The sequence below is a fragment of the Myotis myotis genome, unplaced genomic scaffold, assembly GCF_014108235.1.
Source record: "Myotis myotis isolate mMyoMyo1 unplaced genomic scaffold, mMyoMyo1.p scaffold_m19_p_18, whole genome shotgun sequence".
Classification (NCBI taxonomy): Eukaryota; Metazoa; Chordata; class Mammalia; order Chiroptera; family Vespertilionidae; genus Myotis; species Myotis myotis.
In genome coordinates this window covers 1,484,510-1,494,876 of record NW_023416322.1, presented here as the reverse complement: position 1 = coordinate 1,494,876, position 10,367 = coordinate 1,484,510, and the positions used below count along the sequence as shown (strand labels likewise).

General features: G+C 55.9%; 1 protein-coding gene across 1 annotated transcript; it reads left to right on the top strand.

Moving 5' to 3' along the window:
• The first annotated feature begins 420 nt into the window (after window positions 1-420).
• Window positions 421-2,169, top strand: LOC118673216 (elastin-like). Its single transcript, XM_036343805.1, has 5 exons — window positions 421-464; window positions 1,335-1,490; window positions 1,537-1,657; window positions 1,757-1,919; window positions 2,150-2,169. Exons 1-5 carry the CDS (start codon window positions 421-423, stop codon window positions 2,167-2,169), a joined length of 504 nt encoding a protein of 167 aa, XP_036199698.1.
• Window positions 2,170-10,367: the final 8,198 nt, after the last annotated feature.

Sequence of the window (10,367 nt, the reverse complement as noted above, 5' to 3'; positions counted from 1 at the left end):
CCGACACGGTTAGATGGGGAATCTTCCCGCATCTCCCATCCTTAGTCCATCTGTTAGCCCTCTGCCTTCAGAGAACATGTCCTCTCTGCAGGCTGCACCTGTCAGCAGCAGGCTACTGCGGATCCGCGGTCTGCGTGGGCACGGGGGCGGGGGTGGGGGCAGGTGCACGCCTGGTCTGGAGATGACAGGGCTGGTGTGGTTCACTGGGTGCCCCTCGGGCCTCTGCTCAGCGCCCAGGGCAGCTGCGGGCCTGCCGCCCCCTCCGTCCCAGCTTCAAGCCGGAAGTGGGCTTGATGGGGAGAGAAGCCCCATCCCCTAAAAAAGATGAAAGATCCTGGAAAAAGAAAAATATGTAATGGAGAATCGTGGGTGAGGGGAGAGAGAAGAGTCTTGACCGCTGGCCGACACCCCAATGCGGACATGGAGCAGTTTCTGGGAAGCTCGGCGCCCACGGTCAGTGTGCGGTGCGTGCCCTCCCACGGCTTCCAGCTCCCGTGCAGGATAACACACGGCAGGGCCGCCCCGCACCGCCCGTCCTCTGCAGCGGCCTCTGTGACACTTGGCCAGACGCGCATTACCCGCTAGAAACGCTCTCCCCCAGGAATTTCCACAGTGTTCTATGCACCGTCCGCACACGGACCCTCAGCAGGCGACCTGGCTGCCTGTTCCCGGGGCCATGGCCTGGGCGGTTGTACAGAAATGAGTATTTCTGCCCCCTCCTGGCGCTCACAGAGTGCGCCTGTCTGGGCCCTAAATTGTGGTCACTCTTACACAAAGGCGTGCGGGTGGCCACTCGGCGTCCAATCCTGTGGGCAATGCCCTCCTTTCCCGCGGGGACCCTGCCTGCGTCCTCACCTGGGAAGTAAGGGGCACAGGTGGGGGAAGCACCAAGGTCTGCATTTGGAGACGGTTTCTTCTTTGAACCCGGCAGTCCCTCATTTCCTTAAAAATATTCGATGAGGACACACTGTGTCCCAGGCCTGGCGGGCACGGGCGTTGCTGGGTAGCAGCAATAAGCAGAGCGAGGGGAGTGGCAGCCAGGAGGACAGGGCTGGTCATACGCAGGCACGCAGCTTTCCGGGCACACGGCCCTGGGCCCTCCGCCGCATTGACACTTTGTAAAGGAGGAGGAGGGTGCAGGCTGAGTCCTCACACTGGTCATGGGACCTGTGGGACACCTGGAAGCGGGCACAGGGGGCTCCCAGGTGTGGGCACAGGGGGCTCCCAGGTGTGGGCACAGGGGGCTCCCAGGTGTGGTCACAGGAGGGCTCCCAGGTGTGGGCACAGGGGGCTCCCAGGTGTGGTCACAGGAGGGCTCCCAGGTGTGGGCACAGGGGGCTCCCAGGTGTGGGCACAGGAGGGCTCCCAGGTGTGGGCACAGGAGGGCTCCCAGGTGTGGTCACAGGGGGGCTCCCAGGTGTGGGCACAGGAGGGCTCCCAGGTGTGGGCACAGGAGGGCACCCAGGTGTGGGCACAGGGGGCTCCCAGGTGTGGGCACAGGGGGGCTCCCAGGTGTGGGCACAGAAGGGCTCCCAGGTGTGGGCACAGGGGGCTCCCAGGTATGGTCACAGGGGGGCTCCCAGGTGTGGGCACAGGAGGGATCCCAGGTGTGGGCACAGGGGAGCTCCCAGGTGTGGGCACAGGGGGGCTCCCAGGTGTGGGCGCAGGGGGGCTCCCAGGTGTGGGTGCAGGGCGGCTCCCAGGTGTGGGCACAGGAGGGATCCCAGGTGTGGGCACAGGGGAGCTCCCAGGTGTGGGTGCAGGGGGGCTCCCAGGTGTGGGCACAGGGGGGCTCCCAGGTGTGGGTGCAGGGGGGCTCCCAGGTGTGGGCACAGGGGGGCTCCCAGGTGTGGGTGCAGGGGGGCTCCCAGGTGTGGGCACAGGGGGGCTCCCGGGTGTGGGTGCAGGGGGGCTCCCAGGTGTGGGTGCAGGGGGGCTCCCAGGTGTGGGCGCAGGGGGGCTCCCAGGTGTGGGTGCAGGGGGGCTCCCAGGTGTGGGCACAGGGGGGCTCCCAGGTGTGGGCGCAGGGAGAGAGCATGAACTTGTGCACCCAGCATGTGAAGACTTGGGAGTTTCATCTCCCGACTTGTCCATTAAATTTCTCTGTGTCCTTAATTTTCCAGGTTCCCTCTTATTCCCTGGTTCTTAGTTGTTGATGACATCCGGTAGGAAATGCATTGATGAAGATGGTCCTTTTCTCTCTGAAGCTGTTCATTGCGAAGGTGGTTGAAGCTTTTTCTTCTCTGCATTCGCCTTGATTTTTATGAAGTCCTTTGTTTTCTATACTTAATTCTGGCCCGTCTTTAATACAAATGCTTTTTATGAGGCTCTGGGTGACCTTTGGTCGTTCGTTTACGAGAGGGAGGCACTGGAAAGACAGCCGGAAGCTCCGTGGGCCTGGGCGGCTGTGGACGGGGTGACGGCGGATGCGGGCTTTCACAGAAAGGTTTCTGGGCATCAGTTCTCTGAGCTCCTGAGAGTGGAGTTGCCACGTCCTGCCTGAGGCTCTGAGCTGTCCTGTTGACACAGTGACAGGAGTGGGGGGCCTGGAGCGTTTCAGGGTTCAGAGTGAAAACCTTTCTTTGGCCCCCTTTCTTTGAATGGCTCCTCCTCTCCTTTCTCTGATGAGCCTGGCATCCACTTCCCTGGTGTGAATGTCCCATGTCCCGCGTGGTTCAGGGTTCAGGATCTGGAAAAGGGTCCGCAAGCAAATGAAAGAGACAAGAAATAATAATTTGGAAATACTGGGGGCCAGACGGGCAAGCCCAATGCAGGAGAAAGGACTTCCACTGGTGCCCAGGCCTCGCCAGCCTTTTATTCAACTTTGGATACACATCTAGCTCTTAGTCAGGCAGGTAACTGCGGTAACAGACAGACTATCTTAAAGGTCAGTAAATATTAGAAGGATTTACTCTGAGATATTTGGTCAGGAAATAGCTTGAGCCCCCATGGTCTGGGGCAGATACCCTTTGAGCCATGGCGCTGCCCCAGGTGCAGCCGGCAGGGGAAGGCCCGTGGGAGGTTGGCTCCAGGGCGTGTCCAGCCTGTCTCGCCCAGTCCCGCCCCACTGGCCACCTTCTAATTAATTTCCTTGCAATGCGCATGAATCCGCGCACCAGGCCACTAGTATATTAGTATATATAAAAATCCCATGTAACTCTAGGGGAGTTTTGGGGGGAGCAGAGATAAAAACCTGCAATCATCTCCCAGCTTTCACTGGAGACTCCCCCAAGTTAACCCTTTCTGGTAACTCTCAGTCCTGAGCAGGTACCGGCCCCTCCAGGCTGGTGTCCACCCACAGCACAGCCCAGGGCTCTCGCTGCCTCCAGCTCCCACCACTACAATGGATTAAATATAAGACCCACAGGAGTTCGGGCTGTTTGCTGCCCTGTGCTGAGGTGACAATACAGAAACCACAGCCATGAGGACCGTGGCCCTGGTGTAGATGGTGACCTTCGGTTCCAGTTTAGGTCTCAACACGTTGGAGATTGTCGGGAATCCTTGAGAATGAAGACTGGCGCCTTATTCTCCTACAGTGAGGCCTCAGCTCGCCCAGCGTCCAGCCTTCTAGGCAGAGAGTCCAACCTCCTCCCACCCAGCAGACACTCACTGTGTCTCAGGGGTAACATGGTCTCTGGGGGTCAAGGGGGGACACCGGTCTCTAGGGTGAGGGAGTAACACTGGTCTCTGGGGTGAGCGGGACACTGGTCTTGGGGTGAGGGAGTAACACTGGTCTCTGGGGCCAGGGGGACACTGGTCTCTGGGGTGAGGGGGACACTGGTCTCTGGGATGAGGGGGACATTGGTCTCTGGGGTTTTGGGGATACTGGTCTCTGGAGGGAGGGGGACACTGGTCTCTGGGGTGAGGGAGACACTGGATGCTGATGGCGTTGGTTTCAGGTGGACACGGCCGCCTTATTACACATCCTGCGTGGCATGGATTCCGCAAATTAAGACACAAAGCGCCGCACTGCCAAGCCACTGAGCAGCCCGAGCCCAGGCTGAGCCCAGGCCTTGCTGACAGGAAGCTGTCCACAGGCAGAGGACCCTGTTAAGGGCTTTAAATGCAAATTTTGAATTTAAAATGCAAATGTCTTGAAGCCTCCTTTCCTTTCACCTTGGAAAGGAGAATTAAGTGGGTAGAGAGTGTTTCCTTCCTTGTTTACTAATCAGGGATCTTTGCCTCCAGGGGAAGCACATCCCAGCTGCGTGAGGAAAGGCAGGAGGAGCCAGCCCACCGCACCGCTCCTCCCGGATGGAAGCAGGAGGCAAACCGCCCATCAGCGTTGGCAAGTCAACACAGGTTTGAAACAGAGAGGTTTCCCACTGAAACAGGCAGCACTGGCACCTCAGGCCGCACAGCCAGAAAGGCCTACACGGACCCCACAGGGCAGGGCGGGCGGAGTGCTGGGGGGCCAGAGGCTGTAAGATAGGGGTGTGGGGGGGGGCGCGCCAGGGGCTGCACCAGGGCAGAGCTGAGGTCCGGGGCTGAGTTTCAGGGCCTCGGTGAGCCAACGCCACAGGAAAATGGCACAGAGGGTAGAGATTGGGGCGCTCTGCTCCACGGTCCTGGGTCCCCTCCCAGCCCCATGACCATCAAGTCTGTGTAAGTGGGACAGTAGCCAGGACGAGGCTGAGAGGGGGTCCCCTGGCCCGCAGCAGCCATAGCAGCTTCTCTCCATCTGACTAGGGTCGCCTTCCCCCCCGCGCCTGTCTGAGCGGATTTGCACTCACCCAGCACATCCCAGCCTTCCTGGTCTCCAGCAGAGCGCGGCTGTGAGCAGCCAGCGGAGTAGGCACAGGCCTGCACCTCCCTCCCTGCCTCCAGGCTGCAAGCACTCCGCCAGAGGGGCCCAGGGGACCAGCACCAGGTGGGGGGGGGGGCGGGAGGGCGGGGCGGGGGGCGTGTCTGTGAAACCCACCAGACAAAATATCGGACTGGGGTTTTACAAGTAGGATCTGACCTGCTGGGCCTGAAGTGCAGGTGAGATACCCGCTGGGGCGCTTGGGAATGATGCTTAATAGTCAGTCGCTGGAAGACGTGAGAGGGGTCGGAGAGCACAGGTCCTGTCCACCGGTTCAACCAAAGAGCCCGGCTGGCCCTTCCTTGTGGTCTAGCTGAGCCCGAGCCATTGCCCGGCCTGTCCAGGCTGAATGGCAGCACTGAGCACTCTGAAGTTTCCATTACTCTTTTCCTAATAAATAAAACAGACGGAGGAAGCAGGAACGGGATGGAATAACTAATCCAGAAGATTGGATAGAGCTGCTTCTATAAACCTTGCCACCGGATCATTGAAATGGTTTAAATCTTGCGACCTCGTCAGAAGGGACTCCACAGCCTTGGTCAGAGCTGCATGCCAACAGTCAACCAATTTATTTTGTTTCCATTAAAGTCAGTCCCCACCACATGTGCGATAATCTGTTACATACATGAGAGCACGCGGACACATATGCACACTCACGCACACAGGCATGCACACTGTCCTGCTCGTCAGGAAGTTTATATGGAAGAAAGGGTTTGTGAACAAGAAAAAACTCCAGAGCAGAGCAATAATACATTCGTGACAAAATACTAGATTGAAAAGTATTTCAAAATACTCTTCAGTGGCAAGATCTGTAGTGAAAGACAAGTTCTGTGGGTGGCAGGGACGGAAGAAATCAAAGCTGGAAAAGCTTAATGGAAATTGGCTCGAGTTAATAATTTGTAAATGGATGCACCCCCCACCTAAAGCAGGCTTGGTAATTTGATCAGGGTCGGTAATTTGAGATGAAAAGTGACATGGATCCATCAGAAAGTGTAGTTTTGAAAAACTTGTCAAATTATGTTTTATTTGAAGTTCTCATCTTTAAAAAAATACCTTTCACATATGGAACGATTTAATTTTCTTAAAATTATGCTGAGAAAACTGTGATTTTTTTCAAATTTATCCTGATTTTTAAGGGTAAGTTAAATATAATTTCCTAAATAACATAATTGTAGGAAAATTGATTGAATGGCACTTAATGGATTTTGCTAACTGAGATAATTAAATGGTAATTGCTTAATAATGTCAAATTATTGTCTGCTGTATACAATTATTAATTACATACAAAGAAGAATGGAATAGTTTATCCTTTATTGGCAACTACAATGATTGAATAAATCATTTAATAGCGTCCAATTAATTGTGTTCTATTCAATGATAAGATGATAACTGACTGACAAGAAATAGCTGAATTTGGTCTTCGCCCTCAGTAAGCAGTACAGCATGGAACAGAAATGTATATGAAACCCCGAAAAGGCATGCATGCCAAATGCATCCTCACATATCAGTAAGCTGCTAAAGTTAATTTATTGTCTGTGTTTCATAAGCCCAGCCTGGCCCTCCTGTGCAGCGAAGCGGACCCTCCCCTCACGTGGGTGCAGTCCCCCCGAGTTCCAGGGCTCAGAGCCCATCACTGCTGAGGAGCCTTCAGCTCTGGGCAGAGCGGCGTCTCCCGCAGGCTCTCTGCCTTCCACGCCCGCCCTCCCTTCACTAAAGCCCACCCTGGTAACAGCGCTCAGAGACCCCGGAGGGGGGATGGGTCTGAAAACACGTCCCGTAGGGGCGCTGTCCCAGGGGCAGGGACACATCTCCCCCTGGCGGGGGGGCGGTCAGCACATCGTGGGGGGCCTCGGCCAGAGGGCAGGGATCCATGCACTCCACGGGCAGCAAGAACTGCTCCGTGTAGTAGCTGATGGGGTCCTGGGGGACAGGACAGAAAAAGATGAGGAAAAAGCAGCAGAGTTAACAGGGAGGAGAAGAGAAACCCAAACCCTGTGTTGTTGGAGCACATTCCAGTCGGATGGTGAACATCAACTCTATGTGTCCATAGATGAGGTTGAGATAGATGGTAGGTAGGTAGGCAGGTCGGTAGGTAGATGATAGATAGATAGATAGATAGATAGATAGATAGATAGATAGATAGATAGATAGATAGATAGATAGATAGATAGATAGATAGATAGATAGATAGATATGGTGGGTGGATGGATGGATGAATTTTTTAGGATTCTTTGATTGGACACATAAGAAAACACCCTCTCTAACCAATACTACGGTGGCAAAATGCAGGCAAAGAAAATACCACATTTTGCGGGCCTAAAATAAATTTTGCATTTGGACTTCAGAATGTTTAATGAATATCTTCACTTTAAAGTTAAATATGGTTATGGGAAGAAGTCAGAATTGAAATAATCTTCCATAACCAGCCAATGCGTCTCTACCAAGTCCTGTAACGCGGAGGCGGACTCAAAACTTTTCATCTGGAATTTTCTTTGGGAGGGAGGGGCGATGAGGAGGCCGTAATAGCAGTTGTAAAAGTTTACACAGAAGAATCATCAGAAAATAATATCATGCAGTTTTCTTTTTATTGTAAAATACAGCTTGCCTGCGAACTAATTCTTCACAGACGAATGATTTTCTGTTGAGTGCACCATGTAGTTAGCTCACCTGCACGTGATGGGGGCACGCACGCTGTGGCCTGCGGGACAGTGGCTGCTTGAGTCTTGAAGAACTTCGGACACTGCGTGAGAGCCAGTCTGTCCAGAGAACAGTCCCGGTACGAGTCTGAGAACAAGGCACCGTGGTCTTTGCTTAGCGGTCAGTGCAGGCAGCGGCACAGGTGGGCGCAGGTGACCGTGACTGCAGCATTTAAGGTTGGTAATTGGGGGGAAAGTTCAAAAGCGGTGCGTCTACTTCTCGTCTATAAACAAGGTCGCAGTTACTCGGTGACCTTGTCGGGCCTCCTCTTCGTCCCTCCTGGAAAGTCTCATAAATCCATCTTGGCCCTGCGTGCCCAGGTGCACCTCCACCGTCACACGTCCATTGAAGGCCACCATGGGATGAACTCACGTGACGCTCGGTGGACAGTGACGTTGGCACCATTCTCTGGCGCTCACTGTGCACATCACGTGGGGGTGAGATACGAATAACCGCTCTTTGCCCTGGCTGGCTTGGCTCGGTGGTTAGAACCTTGGCCATGCACCTACGGGTCTTGGGTTCGATTCCCAGTCAAGGGCATGTACCTAGGTTGCAGATTTGATCCCCAGCCCCAGTCGGGGTGCATGTGGGAGGCAACTGATCAATGTGTCTCTCTCACATCGATGTTTACTCCACCCCTCTCTTCCCTCCCTCCCTTCTCTAAAAAACTTAATGGAAAAAATATCCCGTGGTAAGGATTAAAATTAATAATAATAATAATAATAATAATAACTGCTTACTTCTTGGCTGCATGCTTTGAGATTAAGGCTGCACACATAATTCTTTGTGTCTTCTTACTTACCTTGGAATTTCACGGACTCTAACTCAGGCATTGACTGTATTTTTTAACGCTTACCGTGGGCCCAACACGGTTCTACAAGCCTGAACGAGGCGGGAGGGAGCCTGTGCCGCCGCGTCACGTAACCAGCTTACAGCAAGGGCAGCAAGGGCCACTCCTCTCTGCTGCACACGAAGCCCGGTTCCTGTGGTTGCCCTGTGGGCACGTCCTCCCCTCGGGCGGAGGCTCGGGGAGCTCAGGGAGGACCAAGTGGAGGGACCACCACTGAGGACATGGAGCTGTATTCGTCAGGGCAAAGCGTTCACGTGCGGGGACCAGCCAGGGACTCGGGCCAGGAACGGACTGGGTGAGACGGGCAGGCATCTTCCTGGAAGGCAGAGCGAGAAGACGGGGCTCTGAAATGAGGAGGCCATGACGGTGGATGGAGAAGTCACAGTGGAGATACTTCAGAGGAAGAACTGGAAAGACATGCCCACGATGGAACGTCAGTGGAGTGGGCGGGAAGGGCGGACGCATTGTTTTAAAAGCCGGTTCTTTCCTTCCCACCGGGACTGGGGGAAGGGCGTTCTTCACCCATGAATGTGTCACTGTCACCAGACAGCTTGGTGCTAGCGTGGCCCGTAAAGCGCCCGGCGTCCATTAAACAAAGTGCTCCTGGTAAATGCCTTCCTGTGAGCCCTGCGCCCTACCCAGCCATTAGTGGGACAGGGCGCTAATGAGGGGGACGCGCGTCGGGAGCGGCTGACCTCCCGCAGCAGCAGGCCCATTACGCCGCGATGATAAATCATGCTCTCCTCCCGCTGCCAGCGGCGTCCTTGCTGAATGCATAAACGCTGAGGGAGAGGGAGCACGCCGACGGCCTGAGAGGCGGAGGGAGAGCGGCAGACCCCCCCGGGGGACTTACAACCACGAATGCACCCTAAGTCTGTGCCCACACATTTGCATCTTGTGAATCTGTAGCGTCACCCCAGGGGGAGACGTGGCCACGAGAAGACGTGCTCTCGGGGGCAAGACCCACTGAAGGTTAGGACACAGGACACCTGGGCGGGTGTCGCATTTACCACGGAGGTGCTCTCTCCTGCTGCTGCACTTTCAAAGGCAAACTAATCGATAAACGGATAACTGAGCTGATCATCTACTTTGCTCAGCAGCCTCCCGGCTGCCCCGGCCAGCCCTTCCCACCTCACAGGCATTGACTTTCAGGGGAAAACGTTTGCTGGGCTCCCCACCTGGACACGTGGCCCAGGGACCCCCCTGCAGCTGCAGGCAGTCCTGCTGGCGGGAGAGCGACCCCTCGGTGGCTGTTGCCAAGCACGGCCCTCGCATCAGCCACGGCACCACCCTCCCGGGACCTTGGCCTCTGTGACTAGGACACAGGAGTCCGGCTTTGAGGTGACATTCCGAGCTCTGGGCAGCGGCCCCGTCCGTGGAACAGGCTCAGTGTGGAAGCCGACAGGAGCCCCGGGACTGGGTCAAGGGCGCGACCCCGACAGGGAGCCTCCGGTTGCCGTGAAGCAGTGGGCTCCCAGGAGGACCTGCACTCCGTCTGCACCGGCTCAGAGCAGCGGACTCCGCCTTCGACCTCCACCTGCTCGCCTGCATCCTCCGTGCTGAGGCCTCACCCCCACCAGTGACCATCGGCATGGCTCCTCGGAAGTGTTCTTGCACTTCCTCCTCCTTCTAGTTGTGCTGCTATAAACCCTATGGTCTCTGGTCCCCCAGCCACTGTCCACGAGGGGACACCGGAGGGTGGGAGGGGCGCTGGGCTCTGAGGATGCTGGCCCAGGGGCAGCCCCTTTTCGTAGCTCTTTGTGTCTCGCCCTGTTTAAACTTCTAGTGGGAACTTGGACGCTGTCTGCAAGTGTCCCCTCGCCCCATCTGGGGTGCTGGGACGAAGCTGCCACCTCTCTCCTGCGGGTGTGACTGTGGCAGCCGCTGGCTATTGGAGCTGTGGCAGCCGCTGGAGCCACAGGGAGCCAGGCTCACCGCCCACCGCGGGGCATGTGGACCATGTCAAGCTTGCCTAGAGCCAGCCCCTTCTGGACATGTCAGTCACATGAGGCATCA

What these genes read in the sequence shown, in the direction of transcription:
- LOC118673216 (XM_036343805.1), top strand. Translation starts at nt 421, where the DNA reads ATGGAGCAGTTTCTGGGAAGCTCGGCGCCCACGGTCAGTGTGCG. An exon ending in GCGCCCACGGTCAGTGTGCG is followed by an intron (nt 465 to 1,334) that starts GTGCGTGCCCTC and finishes GTGTGGGCACAG; the next exon opens with GGGGCTCCCAGGTGTGGGCA. An exon ending in GCACAGGGGGGCTCCCAGGT is followed by an intron (nt 1,658 to 1,756) that starts GTGGGCGCAGGG and finishes CTCCCAGGTGTG; the next exon opens with GGTGCAGGGGGGCTCCCAGG.